Source organism: Calliphora vicina, chromosome 3, assembly GCF_958450345.1.
Source record: "Calliphora vicina chromosome 3, idCalVici1.1, whole genome shotgun sequence".
In the NCBI taxonomy this organism is placed as follows: domain Eukaryota; kingdom Metazoa; phylum Arthropoda; class Insecta; order Diptera; family Calliphoridae; genus Calliphora; species Calliphora vicina.
In genome coordinates this window covers 111,765,064-111,782,547 of record NC_088782.1, presented here as the reverse complement: position 1 = coordinate 111,782,547, position 17,484 = coordinate 111,765,064, and the positions used below count along the sequence as shown (strand labels likewise).

The following is a 17,484-nucleotide window of genomic DNA, read 5'->3' as shown; positions in this document are numbered from 1 at the left end:
ATACATGGCATACAGTTTTGAGGTTAGTTTGAAAAGTGTGTTTATTATTATAAAATACATAAATTTTAAATATTTTTATCAATGATTAAATCTAACCATAATAACTCTCAAATTAAAGACAGTTAAAATAAATGTTACAAATAGCTACTAGTGGGATTTACAAATTTTAGATAGAATTTTCAGTAATATTAAAAAAATATTAAAAAAAATACTAAAATCATTTATTCCAACTGGAGCCATTACAAACAAAAGTCTGCCCTTAAATTTGACAAAAATTATAGAAAGAAATCTTGACTTAAAAAAAAACTGCTGCCTTTATGAAATGAGCTTGGGTTGAGCTTTAGGTTTGCCCACAATTCTGGACAATTGTTTTTCCACATCCTTTATGTATTTATCCGGCAAACAAGCCTCACGCATAGCATTCAATTTGGCCGTTATAACAGCTCGTATATTTGCATCACGTTGACGTTCACTTTCACGCCATGCCGAAGCTTGACTCTTTTCCAAATCTTGCAAATTGCGGCGTTTCATTTCATTGTCACCCATCTGTTGAATAATATCACGACGATAGCATTTGCGATGACGTTCCCTCTGCTCATCCTCACGCTTTTGCTTGTTTTCGGCTTCCTTAAGACTATCAATGAGAGTGTTGAATTCTTGTTCGGCCCTGGCGATTTGTAGAGCCTGGCGATGTTTGGTTTCTTGCATTTGACGATCACGAGCCTCGGCTAATTCTTTTTCAATTTGTTTTTTACGCATAGCAGCCTCCTTTTCTTTACGGCGATATTCCCGTTCAATTCTCTCCTGTTCTCTTAGATAGGACATTTCCTCACGGTCCGATTTGGATTGTAGAATTTTTTCCGCCAAATTATAAATACGTTGCTGCTTGCGTTGCAGCTCTTCTTTGGCTAGCTTCTGCTGGGCCTGCAAAGCATTCATGCGTTCTTCTTTGGCTCTCATATAGGCAGCTATTCTCATTTCAGCCTCTCGCTCTTGTTCGCACAGCATACGGCGAAAAGTGGTGGACATTTCCACTACTTTTGCCAAGTCATCACGATATTTCAAGCGTCTCTCTTTGGCCAATTTAGCCTGACGTTCTTCGTCCCGTTTGATTACTTCATTGGCTTTACGCAACCTAATGGCCTCTTCCTCTATGCGCTCGGCTTCCAAAAAACGAAGATCTTCACGCTCATTCAATTGTTTCTTTATCTCATGGGCATATTTCTGTTTCTGTTCATGCAGACGCTCATATTTGGCATCCTCTTCGCTTAAAGCCTTCTTAGCTCGATCGATGACTTGTTTCTCCAAACGTTGTTCGTCCTTTCTTAATTCCTTTTGCAGCTCGTATTTCTCTTGCACCTGGGCATCACGTACAGCATGACATTTAGCATCTAGTATTATGCGATTGGCTTTTTTCACTTCCTCTTCCTGCTCGTGTTTGGCCAGAAAAGCTCTTTCCAATACCTTAAGCTGTTCATTAGCCTCTTCGCCTTCCACATCACTAATTCTCTCACCTTCGGCTTTCTTGCGAGCCTCATCGATTTCCTTGAAATATTGTTTGGTACGTTCCGCTTCCTCTTCTAAACGTTTCATTTCCTGTTCCCTAAGCATAAGAGCATCCAAACGATCTTCTACAGTCATTACTTTGGCTGCAGTTTTCAATCGATTAAACTCCTGGACAGGCAGAGCCACTTTTCTCTCTACCTTGAAACGATTTCTCTTGACATTTCGTGTCAAGGCTATAAACGCCTCATTGCTCTGACGTAGTGGTGTTTGCTTCTTGCAAGCATAACTGGGCAATTGTGTCTCAGAACCACCATAAGAACTGGAACGGGCTGCAGTTTTAGCTCTAGTAACTGGATTTTCTGTTAGTTGTTGATAAGAACGTCTATTGCAGGCCGAAAAGCAGGGCATTTTGTACAGAATATTTGATAGAAAATCTTGTAAAAATACAAAATATGTATGTTTATTTTATTACGAATCAGTTTTGTTAATAAATATGAACTGTTGGTTGCCAAATAACCAAGTGAGTTATTCTTCCAATAGTATCGAACAATCTTTTAACATTTTGTTTGGGCTGCCATAGTGATGTTTACCATAATGTAGAGTGCGTAACCAAGGATTAGATAGGACTGTTTGAAAAATACATATGGACGAATATATGGTTATTTTAATAGCCTTTTAATTTTTTTTATTCACTCAAAAAAATCGATTTATATTATGATTTAGTTTAGGTTATAAAGGCAGTTAATTACACCAGCTCACATGGGGGCATGGATTGGCCCATTTGTGATACCCCAAAGAAACATGTTTTTCCCTCAAATCACATGGCCGCTTGCGAACAAAACGACCAACGAATATTAAAAAAATCTAGTTTTGAAAAATGTTTTGTTCATTTTATTAGAATCTGGAAAAATTCTTTAAAGATTCTTTATAACTTATGGAGTTTCTAAGATTCGTTTCCCTTGCTTTTGTTACAAAATTAAACTTAAACAAAACTTGAAAACTTTAAAATCTAATCATTAAATTTTATTTTAAATTTAAGTATCACAAATATTTAAGTAAATGATTTTACACAGCATATACTTTCACATAATCGATTTGTAAAGTTTCATTACCGGACCATAGCATTTTGTTGTTGTTAACGTACTGCCAGAAATCACGTATCGATCTAGGTGAGGTATTAGACCAGGGTTTATTATTTGGCTGCTGTAAATTATCGGGAAATTGATGATGACCGCCCACAGAAACGCCAAAAGTAATAAAGAACTAAAATTGAAAAAGGAAGAAAGTTTGATTAGATTTACAAATTGACAAAAAATATATGTATATAAAATAAGAGAGCTATATTCGGAATCTTATATACCCTTCACCAAATTATACTTCAAAATAAAAATTTTAAATATTTTTTGGTGAACAAAAAAAAATTTTTATTTGCAGTTTTTTCATTTTTTTTTTAATTTTTTTATATTTTAAAAAAAAAATTTAGTTTTTAAAATTTTTTTTGGGTAAAAAAAAAAATTCGGGTTCCGATTTTGACCCATTTTTGGTCCAACTTATCAGCCATTTGTGGACCGATTTTGTTGATTTTAAATAGGAAACTTCTCGAAATCATGTCTGATAGAATTATTGAAGATTTGGATCCCGTAGATATCTGGGGTCTTTAGAAAATTGATTTCAACAGACAGACATACGGACATGGCTAAATTTTTAAAAGTTTCCATAATATTGTCAACCACTACATGTGAGAAATCAGGGGCGTAAAATTTACAGCTGGAAATAAAATCAAATACTTACAAATTTATTAAACTCATCTAAATTGTCCGTTATCGTGCCATACTGAACACCATCCACTTCCATGGTAATTTCATTTGATTTCCAGTTTAATGTATAGATATGAAAATCATTGCCATAATGTTCGCCCGATGATTTTTGTTTAAAGTCTCTATTATTATTCTCCACATCTCTAACAATGCCAGCATATAATACTTTACCACTTAGATCTAAATTATTGGTGGTCAATAGTTCTTCATTGCCGCGGGCAAAGGCAATATGTATTTGTTTTTCATCGTGAACGCCATAGTTTTGTAACATTATATCTGAAAGGAAGAGAAATGTATTAAGGCTTTTTTTCTAAGAAAATGTACCTATTTGGGTTTTTAAGATAGCAAACGTCTATCTATCGGATTAAAACAAAATTTCACAGAAACTCTTCTCAAATCCCATTGAAGTAATTTGTGTCCAATTTGTTTCCGAATTTAAGTGTTTGATGTTTAGTAAAATATTTATTACCGTATGCTAAGAACAAATGACCTTGAAAGCCCGATAATAGAGAACTCTAGATTATAATGAGAAGATACCGTGGGAGAATTTGGAAAACAAGATGAAACTAATCAGTAAATTCTAAAGTAGTTTTCCTACTTTGGGCACTTTGAAAATCCCCGCAATGGACTTTAAAGTTTAAATTCAAAGAAAATTTGAATTTTTGGTAATGCTTACACTCTCTTGCTTTTCTTTTTAAAAATTCCTTTCAGTATCAAAAATTATAAAAAAAAGCTTGAGGTAGAGGTACTGTAAAAAATCAACGTTTGGGAAGATGACGTTGGAAGACGAATGCTGAAATTAATTATATTTTAGTAGTAAATTTGAATTTATCTTAGTCAACCAATGGTTGAATGAATTCTGTTATGAATTAATTCCATTGTGAATTAATTCAACTATGAATGGTTGGAAATGGCTGACATATTTTAATTCCGAATTAAGTTTTTGGCGAAATAAGCTCAAATTAAATTAATTAATTTGAATCTCTGCTGATAACATATCATATTTAATTCTTTTAACTACTTACACGGTAATATCCATTCTCCCTTTGGCAGCTTCGCTCTAATTTCAATTCTCCCGTATTTAAATTGAAATGTATTTGATGTATAGATTTGTGAAGAATTAAATGGAGGCACAAATAAAAATGGCGACTGAGGCATTAGTTCACATTCCTTTTTGCGATTAAAGACCGGCGTACACCGTGAACCAAAGTCCAATTTAGCTTGTTTCATGGGCTCTTGTGTCAACGTGGGTCGTATATTCAAATAGCCGTCATGTATGAAAATATTTTCACGATAATTATCGAATAAAACAAATTCTTCGGATTCAGTGCCAATCAAACGATGTCTTATGTCGTACGACCATTTCTTCGTATTCAGTTGAGTATTGGCGAAATTGTCCTCGAATAACAATTGGCCTTGGCACAAATGTGTCATGCCCAAAACAACAGTTTGGGCTTCATCACATTTCACCTCTATCATAGTGTCATCACAATTGCTGCTGTGTTTTGTAGGCGGTGCCGCCGCCTTAATGCCGCTGTCATTTTCTCCCACTACTAGATACTGGTAGGACTTGACGGCTTCTCCCTGATGATTTACTAATAATGAAATGTTTAGCTTATCTTGCGGCTTAAGATCTTTGGAGGTTTGTGTCGTTGTCCAGTCGGGTTTGGGAACAAAGACTATGTCCATTAGGGTGGGACATTCATCGTTAAGTTTGACAATGTAAAACACTTGTTTTAGGCCAGGTTCATCTGGAAAAGGTTAAACATTTTGTAAATATAAGGTGGTTGATAAAGAATTAAATTTTATGAATGGATTTATGGAATGAATGACTGACATTTTTTTATTCCGAATTAAGATTTTAGAGAATTAAGCATAAATTGAATTAATAAATTCGAAGCTCTGAATATAGTAAAACATTTTCTGTAAATGATTAAGTATAATTAAAATCTTTAATTTGGATATGTTTTAGATTTAAAAAAAATATTTGTGTTTCACCTTGACATACATATATTTAATAAATTTAATTATTTGTTATCAAAATATTTTTTTAATGCTAATAAATATTGAAAATGTTTTCAATTATGTTTGACCCCATTCTATTTCGATACAAATATACTTAAATAAATGAATCCGTATTTATGTAATTCAATTTACATGTTTTTTTTTGTATATTTTAAATTAGTTTCGTACTTTTTGAGAGCCAATTTCTAATTCACTATAGGGTTGTTTGTAAGTCCCCTTGTAAATGATCAATTTATACAGTATTTGTCATTTTAAATATTAAATTAACTATATTACACAATTATATAATTTGTATGCAAACATCTTTATCACTTTATACATTTTAATTATTTTCTTAATAAACTTTTAATTTGTTTTTATTCGATCACTGTCAGATTGAAGCTCTTTTATCACAGAGTTGTACTTAATCATTTTTTTTATTATTATTTTTAGTCAAAATTTTGGTTTTTTGTTTACCTGGTATAGATAGAGAAAATCCTTTATCTAATAAATTTAGTTTAACACTAGGTACTTCATAACATAAACAATATGCGAACAATAAAATACAATTTATAACAAAAAAATTTAAAAACTTTATCATCTTTTTAGGTGTGTGTGTGCGTTTAAACAAAATTTGAATTAAATAAAAAACAAAACTCAAACTTGCGATTCGTTTGAAACCAAAAAATAGCGGTCTCACATTTAAGACTTAACAATTGAGACTAAACCACAAGTGCTTCGAATACTATTACTGTGATCGTGCTCCAAAAGATGGGGAGCCGGCTTTAAAACTTGTTTGTTATTAAATACATTGAGAGCTGAACTTGACACTGCAGAGAGATTGAAACCATATAAAGAGTCTGAGAGTTTATAAAATCGTGATAAATAAAAGGGGATTTTTTAGAACTTGAATTTTGTTGGTTGAATAAATATTTTTGTACCGTAATTTAATCAAATATTATGTGTAATCATATAATAATTAAAAGAGATACAATTGAAATCAAATAATTAGTTCTTAATTAAATTTTCAAAATTAAATAAATTTTCTTAACAATTCCATTAAAGCATAAAGCTCGAATTAATTCGTTGTCTTAATTCCTTAGTACTTTAAACGTATTGAATTCATTCCTTTAAGATTTCATTATTTATAAAATTAATTCCTTATTGAATCATTCATGTTTTGTTTAATTCAAATTCATTACAAAATAACTTAATAAAATTGGTTGATTGATTAAATTTTTATTCAATTCAAATCTATTACAAATAGACTTAAGTAAATTTTTTAATTAATTTTGTAAATAATTAAAAACAAATTATGCAATAATAATTTAATTCAATTTGTAATAGATTTGAATTAAATAAAATTAATCATTTAAATAAAAACCTTTGAATGAAGCTAAAAAATTTGATTTTGTGAATAAATTTATTTGGGAATAAGATTTTACTGAATTAAACTCAAATTGAATTCATTTATTCGAAGCTCTGATTGGAATTAAGTTTATTAAGATTATTTTAACCACAGATTACACAGATATGAATTAGCTGGTTCCAGTAATATGGCAAGAAAACAAACAAAAGAAAATGTCAAAATTGTTGTGATATGAAAAGAGGGACAATTATATCGATCCCTTAGCGTTAAATTATCGTAAGCGACAACTTCTAAATTTTTTTTATTGCAAAAATTTAAATTTTATGGACCAACTGATGTTTTAGCGTTTTCAAAATATCAAAATTGTTAATAACTTCAAAATTATAGGGGGTAAGATTTTATGGTAAGTCAATGTTTACATTTTACAGTAAACGAATTTTATCGTAAGCGACAGAAAAAAAGACGGAAATAAATCTGTAACTTCTAAATGGTTAGATTGGTTTGAATGAAATTTCACATACGCAAAGAAGAAGTGTTGTCGAGTTTAAGTTTTGAACGTGGACCTCATGGGCCCACCAGGGGTGCGACCAAGGGTCCTCACAGTGGGACACCTCGGGTATGTTACATTTTTAAAACGATACAGCTTAGGAGATATTCGCATTTGAAAATTAAATTTTCAACATTTTTACTCACCCTACTCCAGTTTTTTGATAACAGCGTATCCAAATATTTCCCGATTTTCTCAAGTTTTCCTTTGTTGGACTAACAACACACGTATGTGTCAAATAGAAGAAGAATTGTTTAAAAATAATGACTAAGTCCAAAGTTATATGCATTTGAATTTAAAAAAATTTAAAAAGGTGATTTTTCACTAATTTTTTGGGAAAAAATAACTTTTTTTCTTTTAAAGTTATCGCAAAAAATTTCTAAGAGGATTTATAAGGAATTTATACCTTCTGAAAGCTATGTTTTCATAAAATATTTTAAATGAAAAACAATTTAAAAATTGTTGTTACAAACAATAGGGGACCAGGTCCATTCAAAAAACACATATTTTTATGTAAAATTAAACTTTAGGGCCAAAATTCTCAAATCGCATATTCGATATCAAAACATAGTAACCGATTTTAGGTGACCCAATATGATTCTAATTATTTTGTAAAGGGTTCCGGTAACCCCGACCCTGGTATGGATATTATAGCCAAAAAACTAAAAAATCCCATTTTTGGAATTTTTCAACACTTTTTTGGGAATTGCGGGATTGCTGATAATAAATTTCATTTTAAATAGAAAAATCTACATAACTGTGAAATTTCATTAAAAACTATTTATAAATAAAAATTAAATTTCAATTCGAAAAATTTGTATCTATACAAAAATTCAATAAAAAATATTTTTTGTCATATTTTTCAATAAAGTATTCCATGAATTTTTAATTGTCAAAAGTTATAAATATTTTTGAAAACTAGACAAATAGCTTGAACGAAATTATATTATATCGCATCATAACATTTTTAATTCTAGTATAAATTTCAAAATAAACAAAAAACCTACTCCTGTAAAATTTGTGTTTCGTCGCTTACGATAATTTGGCGCTAAGGGACTCGTTGCCTAATGAAATTTATATTTTTTCTCTAGCTCTACAAACCACAACCATTGAAAAGTGCGTGTAGATCGTCAAAATAACCATACGTTTCGTTATTACTTTTTTGAGAACTGTCATTTGTTTCATATCTGAATAATATGTCATTTCTCGAGGTAATTCCACCCGCAATGTAAAAGCTAAACCATCAGCCGTAATTATCAAAAACCTAACTCTTGCAAAAACAAAATACATGTAAGTCAATGTATTATGTTGTTGTATGAGATACGAGGAGTCTCGTCTCTATGTATAATTCTCTATGATTCATGTTTTGAGCCAAACTATACTTTTGAACAAAAAAATTGTAAAAATAAATATTTATCAACGGAAATTTAAAATATATTTTTTTAAAGACATCAACCTGGCTGTTTTTGTAGAATAAAATCGAATGCGTCTGGTCTGGTCAGCATGTTATGAAGGCACACATGTATTTGGATGACAATGGATTTGTTAATCTATATGCGACTGGGATATATTTTGGGCATAATACCACAGCACAGTTGGGGAATTTTTTTTTAAAAAAATGGAAACGTATTTTCCATGGCTATAAAAGAGGTGTAACTGAGTTTAAGTTTTGATTTTGAGTACCTTGGAGCCTTAAGAGAGCTGAGTCTTAAGGCTCCAAAATGGAGTACGTCGGATAAAGAATAACAAAATTAAAAATTTGATTATATACTGATCAAACTACTAATCAAATTTATGGATTTAAAATATATTACATACAGGAAATTTGCTGAATCTTGCCGCTTTGTCACTGCATTACCGACTACGGGAGAAAACTAATTACTGGGAGTTATGTATTTGGAAGCCATTAATGAGACTAATGTTAAATATAAGATATACATATCATTCATAATTCAGCACTGGGCGGAGAAAGAACTCGTGCGTCATTGCCATTATCGTTTAAGGGCAATCAGGCAGTCCCTTTTTTAGGCGTAAACCGCCTAAAGTACCAATGCAAAATGAAAGCAGCTACGCGAATTTTGACTTAAAGTTGAATTTTTCATAAAAATAGGTATATTTTGGAAGGCTCAAAAAGTCCAAACGTACAACGATATTATTATATATTTACTTAGAATCAGCCACGCCCACTTGAAATATAAACTCCAAATGTGTAAAGGCGCTGTGAATATTTCAAGAAGATCGCTACTTACAGTCTTTCAACAAATATACAAATTTATTTTATAGATAGGGTATTCAAATATCGCTTAGTACTTCCAACTAGAACCTGGTTTATGTACACCTCAAGAGTAATTAAACAAGTCTTACTCAAAACTCACTTGTTCTCTCTCTGATCTTTACGTATACATTTCGAATTAAATTGATAATAAAGAAGGAATTTCCAGTTTATACAATACCAAGTACATACAAACAAATTATAATCAATGGCAAAGAATTATCTCTTTTAGTCTAAGCTCAGCACACAAACGTTAAGGTACTTACTTAGATTAAACGCTACTAGCGAAGCATTTAAATATTGAGATTGCAAAAAAGTATACTACTAAACGCTATGCACAAAAATCTATTATCATTAATATTGATGGTTAATCTAGCAGGATGGGGCTGTACTTTTACCATACAGCCAATTGAATTTGAACTATTGGATAATAAATTTCGTCTTTCCATACCAAGTAAGTAAGGTGGAAAAATTATAAGAAAATTTTAAATAATTACATTATACATATTTACTAAATAAATATTTTTTATCTATATGTAGATAATCCTGACATTAAATGGGCGTCTTTTCACGTTAATATTAACAAAGAATTTCGTTCCTTCGAGACTGGCCAGCTAACCGGTACGGCTAGTATGCCAATAAATCAAAAGTGGACAGCCGAATTTGATAAGGCACTAAGAGACACTGACTTGGTATACGTTTGGTTGGCAGTGCAGCACAATCGTTTAATATTTCGCGACAAACAAGAACCCATCTCGGTGGAAGCTTTTAAAGCTAGCAATCCGAATTATAGAATCACTACCACAACAGAATCTGGAGGGGATATTTCGACTGATACATCTACTAAAAAAAATATTGATGTCAATTTGGAAAATAAAATCTGTCGTCCAACCGTTACGCAGGTGCCAAAATCATTTGGTGGTCCCTATTGTCGTGAAGATTTAATATTTTCGGATAATTTTGATACGCTCAATACAAAATATTGGACAAATGAAATACGTTTGCCTCCCACAGTTGATGATGCTGAATTTGTTTTGTACAATGGATCGTTGGCAGTGGAGGGTGGTCACTTGAAAATTGAGGCCAACTTAAATGGTCAACATTTGAAAAAGGATAGTATCGATTTGGGTGCAAGGTAAGTTAATATATTAATTATATATAACGACAGCACGATGGCCTATATAAATTTTCATCTTACTATCGTACTGATATTTCTTATTTTACTGTGCTAAAATAACATTTATAAATTTTAATACTATAAAAACTTTTTGTATTTTCCTTGTAGATGTACCAGTATCAAGGTGGAAAGTGAATGTTCTCTAACGCCCAGAGGTGTTTTAATTTTACCACCCGTTATATCCGGTCGTCTAAGCACTAAAAATTATTTCAATTTCAAATATGGCCGCATTGAAGTTAGAGCAAAATTACCCATAGGCGACTGGCTGTTTCCCTGTAAGTCTTAGCATATTTGTTTAAAATAAAATAAATAAAAATCTTTATTATTTTCACACAAACAGTAATATCTTTAGAACCCACTGCGTCCACCTATGGCGACCATTATAAATCGGGTGAAATGCGCATTGCATATGCACGCGGCAATCACAATTTAATGTGGCAAAATAAAAACATCAATGGGGCGCGATTATTTGGTGGTGTCATCGTTAATAAAGATGCCGAAGTGAGACATCAGTATATGAAGGATACAACCCTGCCGAATGTTAATCATTTTGGTGATGAATTTCATTTGTATACCTTGACATGGAAACCCGATCAATTTATATTGACGGTGGATGGTAATGAATATGGACGTATTGAAACTAATTTTAAGCAGCGCGTTAGTGAGCCAATATGGAATAAGGGTGAAGACAATGCACCGTTTGATCAAATGGTAAGTAAAAGAGGGAATTACTTCGATTAATTTGAATTAACAAAAAGCTAGGCATAAGAAGATACGCATTTTTACTGATTGTTAATATTTAGTTCACAATTTAAAGGTTTATTTAAATGACCTGGCTTATTAAAGAAAAACTAACAGCCACACTACACCAATATGTATTTGGGAACTTTGTAGGTCGGAGACGGTTTTTGCACTTGCTCACAGTGGGGAATTTAAAAGAAATAAATCAGTAATTTCTAAAATGAAAGTCAGATTTTAATAAAATCTTCCAAGAGTTTAAGTTTTTAATTTGGATTTTTAAGAGCAAGTTTTGAATCAATATAAAATCAGCAGTTTATCATTAAATTTAGTAAATATTTGCAATATATTAATTGAACTCATGATTGACCTTTAAAAAACTTATTTTAAGGACCGCTTTTTATACCCTTCACCATGAGTGGCAAGGGTATATATAAGTTTGTCATTCCGTTTGTAATTTTTTAATCTAAATTGGTTTATTTTTCGTTTATTTTCTAGTTTTATATTACTTTGGGTTTGGCAGCTGGCGGTAATGGCGACTTCCCTAATACCGATGGTAAACCTTGGGGTAACACAGATCCACGCGGCAGTTGGAATTTCTATAAAAATCGCAATGCTTGGTTCCCCACTTGGTCGCAACCCTCATTAGAAGTGGACTATGTAAGAGTATATGCCGTTTAATTTATTGTAAGCGTAATATTTAAAATTTGCAATAAACAATTATTAAATTAAATTTTTTTTTAATTTGAATATAATTTTTATACCTATATTTAAATGGCATTTTTATAAATATAAAAAAAAACTTTACAATTATTTTAGAAAAGTTAATTTGCATTAAATTTATATATTTTATGTACTAAATATAGTAGTAATAATAAATAACACTTTTTTTCTTAATACATAATTTAAATAATATTTGTTTTTAACTAAAAACTTAAAATATACTGACAGTTCTCATACAAAAATTATATTAATATTAAGAGATTGAGAAAATGAGGGTTAAAGTGCTAGTGTTTTGCTAAGAAAAAGAAAAATGTAAAAATATGTAAACAGTCCTAAAAAATAGAGTCTTGAAGTTGAAATAAAGAATAAGTATTAAGTTTCCTCCATAACGTTTTCATCAACAGATTAGAAAACTTTTGACTTAAAGTTGAAATTTTCCTAAAAATAGGTCTATTCTGGAAGGCCCAGAACTGACAAGAAAGTGTCTCATAGCAAGTTTGAAGACTCTCCTAATTATAGTTCTCCAAGTATTAGAATATTTTTACAATGGCACCATATCTTCCAAATCTTCATTCAACAAATTTCGTGCTAAAAGCATGGACTCACAAATGGCCACATTTCGGATATTTATTATACACTTCACCTTCGTGAGAAGGGTATATATAAGTTTGTCATTCCGTTTGTAATTTCTACATCCTGTCTGTCCGTCTGTTTGTTGAAATCAATTTTCTGAAGACCCCAGATAACTTCGTGATCCAAATCTTCAATAATTCTGTCAGACATGCTTTCGAGAAGTTTCCTATTTAAAATCAGCAAAATCGGTCCACAAATGTCTGAGATATGAGGAAAAAACCAGGACAACCTCGATTTTTGACCTATATCTGGATTACTAAGTCATTAATATGCAACGACGTATATAAGACCATAGTAAGTTGGACCTACAATGGGTCAAAATCGGGAAAAATATTTTTTAACCCGAATTTTTTATTTCACCAAAAAAAAATTTAAAAAACTAAAATTTTTTTTTAAAATTAAAAAAAAAATTGTAAAATTTAAAAAAAAAATTTTAAATAACAATTCGAAAAAATTTTTTTTCCAAAAAATTAAAAAAACAACTTTGGAAAAAAAATAAATTTTGTTTACCTAAAAATATTTAAAATTTGTTTTTTGAAGTATAATTTGGTGAAGGGTGTATAAGATTCGGCACAGCCGAATATAGCTCTCTTACTTGTTTTTCATTAAAGTTAATTTTGAAAATAATTTTTCAGCGGACTCACAACTGTCATAAATATTTTTCAAACAAAATCAAAACATTAATAAAAAACTTACGACATACAATGATACAACGCTACGACACCGATTGTGAATTGGACAATTGTTAAATATTTTTTAAATTTCCTGTTCTGTGCCAAAATTCTTTCGAATTAGAAATTCTAAATATGTATGTATATCCTCATATGTTTTATTATTAATTTTACTTTCTAACATTTTTAGTTCTTGTACTAAAGTCTCTGGTTCATTTATTATATCATTGTATTCCGAAATTAATTCAAAATAGTTTATTTCCATATTGGAATTAATATAATAGGGGTAATAGGCGATGTCACCTTATTAGATTCGTCATGATCTTTACGTATACATTTCAAATTAAATTTATAATAAAGAAGGAATTTCCAGTTTATACAATACCAAGTACTTATGTACAAACAAATTATAATCAATGGCACAGAATTCATTCTTTAATATAAGCTCAGCTCACAAACGTTATGGTACATACTTGGATTAAACGCTGCTAACGAATCATTTAAATATTGGGATCGCAAAATAGTATACTACTAAACGCTATGCACAAAAATCTATTATCATTAATATTGATGGTTAATCTAGCAGGATGGGGCTGTACCTATACCATACAACCAATTGAATTTGAACTATTGGATAATAGATTTCGTCTTTCCATACCAAGTAAGTAAGGTGAAAAAATTATAAAAAGAAACATACTAAATAAATATTTTTCTCTATATGCAGATGATCCTGACATTAAATTTGTGGGCTTTAACGTTAATATTAACAAAGAATTTCGTTCCTTTGAGACTGGCCAGCTAACCGGTATGGCTAGTGAGCCAATATATGAAAAGTGGACAGCCGAATTTGATAAGGCACTAAAGGATACTGACTTGGTATACGTTTGGTTGGCAGTGCAGCACAATCGTTTAATATTTCGCGACAAACAAGAACCCATCTCGGTGGAAGCTTTTAAAGCTGGCAATCCTAATTATAGAATATCTACAACAACAGAATCTGGAGGAGATATTTCGACTGATACATCTACTAAAAAAAATATTGATGTCAATTTGGAAAATAAAATCTGTCGTCCAACCGTTACTCAGGTGCCAAAATCATTTGGTGGTCCCTATTGTCGTGATGATTTAATATTTTCGGATAATTTTGATACACTCAATACAAAATATTGGACAAATGAAATACGTTTCCCTCCCACAATTGATGATGCTGAGTATGTTTTGTACAATGGATCGTTGGCAGTGGAGGATGGTGTCTTGAAAATTGAGGCTTACCTAAATGATCAACATTTGAGACAGGATAGTATTGATTTGGGTGAAAGGCATGTTAACATTTTATTTACATAAAACGACAACACTATTTGATCTGGTTCTGGCATCTATAAATTTTAAAATCCTACTGATATTTCTTATTTTACTGAGCTAAAATAACATTTATACATTTTAATACTATACAAACTTTTTGTATTTTCCTTGTAGATGTACCAGTATCAAGGTGGAAAGTGAGTGTTCTCTTACGCCCCGAGGTGTTTTAATTTTACCACCCGTTATTTCTGGCCGTCTAAGCACTAAAAATTATTTCAATTTCAAATATGGCCGCATTGAAGTTAGAGCAAAATTACCCATAGGCGACTGGCTGTTTCCCAGTAAGTTTTAGCATATTTGTTTAAAATAAAATAAATAAAAATCTTTACTATTTTTACTCAAACAGTGATATCTTTAGAACCCTCTGCGTCCACCTATGTCGACTATTATAAATCGGGTGAAATGCGTATTGCATATGCACGCGGCAATCACAATTTAATGTGGAAAAATAAAAACATCAGTGGGGCCCGACTATTTGGCGGTGTCATCATTAATAAACATGCCGATATGAGACATCAGGACATGAATGATACAACCCTGCCGAATGTTAATCATTTTGGCGATGAATTTCATTTGTATACCTTGACATGGAAACCCGATCAATTGATATTGATGGTGGATGGTAATGAATATGGACGTATTAAAACTAATTTAAAGGAGCACATTACAAAGACAATATGGAATAAGTGTAAAGATGCACTGTTTAATCAAATGGTAAGTTGTACGATTAATAAGAATTTTTTTAATTGGTATAGACATTTTTTACTGTTAAAAATATTTAGTTCAGTATTTAAAGGTTTACTTAACTGGCCTGGCTTAGTAAAGAAAAAACTAACAGACACACCATATAATATGTATGTGGGAAATTTTAGGTCAGGGATGGTTTTTGCACTTGCTCACAGTGGGGAATTTAAAAAAAAATGGAAATAAATCAGTAATTTCTAAAATGATAGTCCGATTTTAATAAAATTTTCCATGGGTATAGAAGAGGTTAAGTTTTTAATTTGGACTTTTAAGAGCAAGTCTTGAATCAATATAAAATCGGCAGTTTATCATTCAATTTAGGAAATATTTCGGCTTTAAAAACACATATTTTAAGGACCGAACTTTTAATCAAAATTAATTTACAAGGTTTACAAACAAAATGTATTTATATATATTTTTGGTTATATTCTAGTTTTATATTACTTTGGGTTTGGCAGCTGGCGGTAATGGCGACTTTCCCAATACCGATGGTAAACCTTGGGCTAACAGAGATCCACGCGGCAGTTGGAATTTCTATAAAAATCGCAATGCTTGGTTCCCTACATGGTCGCAACCCTCATTAGAAGTAGACTATGTAAAAGTATATGCCGTTTAATTTATTATTATTTTATTATTATTAAATACAATTATTAAACCCATATTTAAATGGCATTTTTATAAATATAAATGATAACCAAACCAATTTATAGATTTTTTTAATAATTATTTGAACTTTTTATTTTATATAATTTGAAAGTAAATTTTTAATTAGACTTAAGTTTATTTATTACAGATAAATAACCAAACCTATATATAATAATGCCAGCACCAAATCTATAATTGAAAACTATAATGAAAATTTTTACTGAAATCTTATAAAAAAAAAGATTCGGCTGTGACGAATCTTATATACCCTTCACCAAAATAAAAATTTCAAATATTTTTAGTTAAACAAAATTTTTTTTTTTCCAGTTGTTTTTTCATTTTTGGAAAATATTTTTTTTCGAATTGTTATTTCAAAATTATTTTTTAAATTTTAATATTTTTTTTTAAATTTGAGAAAAAAAATTTTTTGTTTTTTTTGAAGAAAAAAAAATTCGGGTTAAAAAATGTTTTTTCCGATTTTGACCCATTATAGGTCCAACTTACTATGGTATTATATACGTCGTTGCAAAGGTCTTTGAAATATCTATCATTAGATATCCATATTGTCTATATTAATGTCTTAGTAACCCAGATATAGATCAAAAATCGAGAATGTCCTGGTTTTTTCCTCATATCTCAGCCATTTGTGGGCCGATTTTAAATAGGAAACTTCTCGAAAGCATGTCTGACAGAATTATTGAAGATTTGGATCTCGATGATATCTGGGGTCTTCAGAAAATTGATTTCAACAAACTTATATATACCCTTCTCACGAAGGATAAGGTTATAAAAATGTACAAATTACAAACGGTATGACAAGCTTATATATACCCTTGACATTCATGGTGAAGGGTATAAAAATCATCAAAACAGTTAAATTAGGTTAAAAGCTATGTATCAAAACAGTTAAATTAGGTTAAAAGCTATGTATGACAAATTTATTAAAATTAATTAGCAAACTTTAATTTCTCTAAGCTTTCATTTGATACATTTCTTATTTAGCTATTAGAATAACTATTTAATTTATTTAAATTGAAGTAATATAAAAAAGCCTCAAAATAGGCAAATAAAACTATATTAGAAAATCAAAATGTGTAAAGACGCTGTGAAAATTTCAAGATGATCCATCCAGTGCTTTAGAAACCTATAGACTTCCAACAAATATACAAATAAACATACACACATTTATTTTTATATATATATATATTGCAGATACGGTATTCAAATATCGCTAGTACTTCCAACTACAATCTGGTTTCTGTACAACTCAAGATTA

General features: G+C 30.6%; 4 protein-coding genes across 4 annotated transcripts; 2 read left to right on the top strand and 2 right to left on the bottom strand.

The window, feature by feature from the left end:
- Nucleotides 1–217: 217 nt before the first annotated feature.
- On the bottom strand, nucleotides 218–2,063 carry LOC135954168 (cilia- and flagella-associated protein 45). Its single transcript, XM_065504242.1, has one exon. The coding sequence runs from the start codon at nucleotides 1,912–1,914 to the stop codon at nucleotides 316–318; it is 1,599 nt and encodes a 532-aa protein (XP_065360314.1). The 5' UTR covers nucleotides 1,915–2,063; the 3' UTR covers nucleotides 218–315.
- A 444-nt stretch (nucleotides 2,064–2,507) lies between these two features.
- Nucleotides 2,508–6,013, bottom strand: GNBP2 (Gram-negative bacteria binding protein 2). Its single transcript, XM_065505391.1, has 4 exons — nucleotides 5,805–6,013; nucleotides 4,349–5,074; nucleotides 3,298–3,599; nucleotides 2,508–2,769 (listed from the first exon to the last, which is right to left on the bottom strand). The coding sequence occupies exons 1-4, from the start codon at nucleotides 5,926–5,928 to the stop codon at nucleotides 2,572–2,574; spliced, it is 1,350 nt and encodes a 449-aa protein (XP_065361463.1). The 5' UTR covers nucleotides 5,929–6,013; the 3' UTR covers nucleotides 2,508–2,571.
- A 3,769-nt stretch (nucleotides 6,014–9,782) lies between these two features.
- LOC135954817 (gram-negative bacteria-binding protein 1-like) lies at nucleotides 9,783–12,343 on the top strand. Its single transcript, XM_065505052.1, has 5 exons — nucleotides 9,783–9,969; nucleotides 10,056–10,650; nucleotides 10,801–10,967; nucleotides 11,033–11,403; nucleotides 11,929–12,343. The coding sequence occupies exons 1-5, from the start codon at nucleotides 9,849–9,851 to the stop codon at nucleotides 12,109–12,111; spliced, it is 1,437 nt and encodes a 478-aa protein (XP_065361124.1). The 5' UTR covers nucleotides 9,783–9,848; the 3' UTR covers nucleotides 12,112–12,343.
- A 1,596-nt stretch (nucleotides 12,344–13,939) lies between these two features.
- On the top strand, nucleotides 13,940–16,179 carry LOC135955683 (gram-negative bacteria-binding protein 1-like). The gene is made up of 5 exons (XM_065506042.1): nucleotides 13,940–14,118; nucleotides 14,182–14,776; nucleotides 14,934–15,100; nucleotides 15,166–15,533; nucleotides 15,997–16,179. The coding sequence occupies exons 1-5, from the start codon at nucleotides 13,998–14,000 to the stop codon at nucleotides 16,177–16,179; spliced, it is 1,434 nt and encodes a 477-aa protein (XP_065362114.1). The 5' UTR covers nucleotides 13,940–13,997.
- Nucleotides 16,180–17,484: the final 1,305 nt, after the last annotated feature.

What these genes read in the sequence shown, in the direction of transcription:
- LOC135955683 (XM_065506042.1), top strand. Translation starts at nt 13,998, where the DNA reads ATGCACAAAAATCTATTATCATTAATATTGATGGTTAATCTAGCAGGA. An exon ending in AGGCGACTGGCTGTTTCCCA is followed by an intron (nt 15,101 to 15,165) that starts GTAAGTTTTAGC and finishes TTACTCAAACAG; the next exon opens with TGATATCTTTAGAACCCTCT. An exon ending in ATGCACTGTTTAATCAAATG is followed by an intron (nt 15,534 to 15,996) that starts GTAAGTTGTACG and finishes GTTATATTCTAG; the next exon opens with TTTTATATTACTTTGGGTTT.
- GNBP2 (XM_065505391.1), bottom strand. Translation starts at nt 5,928, where the DNA reads ATGATAAAGTTTTTAAATTTTTTTGTTATAAATTGTATTTTATTGTTC. An exon ending in ATTTTCTCTATCTATACCAG is followed by an intron (nt 5,075 to 5,804) that starts GTAAACAAAAAA and finishes AACCTTTTCCAG; the next exon opens with ATGAACCTGGCCTAAAACAA. An exon ending in GGGAGAATGGATATTACCGT is followed by an intron (nt 3,600 to 4,348) that starts GTAAGTAGTTAA and finishes TCTTCCTTTCAG; the next exon opens with ATATAATGTTACAAAACTAT.
- LOC135954817 (XM_065505052.1), top strand. Translation starts at nt 9,849, where the DNA reads ATGCACAAAAATCTATTATCATTAATATTGATGGTTAATCTAGCAGGA. An exon ending in ATTTCGTCTTTCCATACCAA is followed by an intron (nt 9,970 to 10,055) that starts GTAAGTAAGGTG and finishes ATCTATATGTAG; the next exon opens with ATAATCCTGACATTAAATGG. An exon ending in AGGCGACTGGCTGTTTCCCT is followed by an intron (nt 10,968 to 11,032) that starts GTAAGTCTTAGC and finishes TCACACAAACAG; the next exon opens with TAATATCTTTAGAACCCACT.
- LOC135954168 (XM_065504242.1), bottom strand. Translation starts at nt 1,914, where the DNA reads ATGCCCTGCTTTTCGGCCTGCAATAGACGTTCTTATCAACAACTAACA.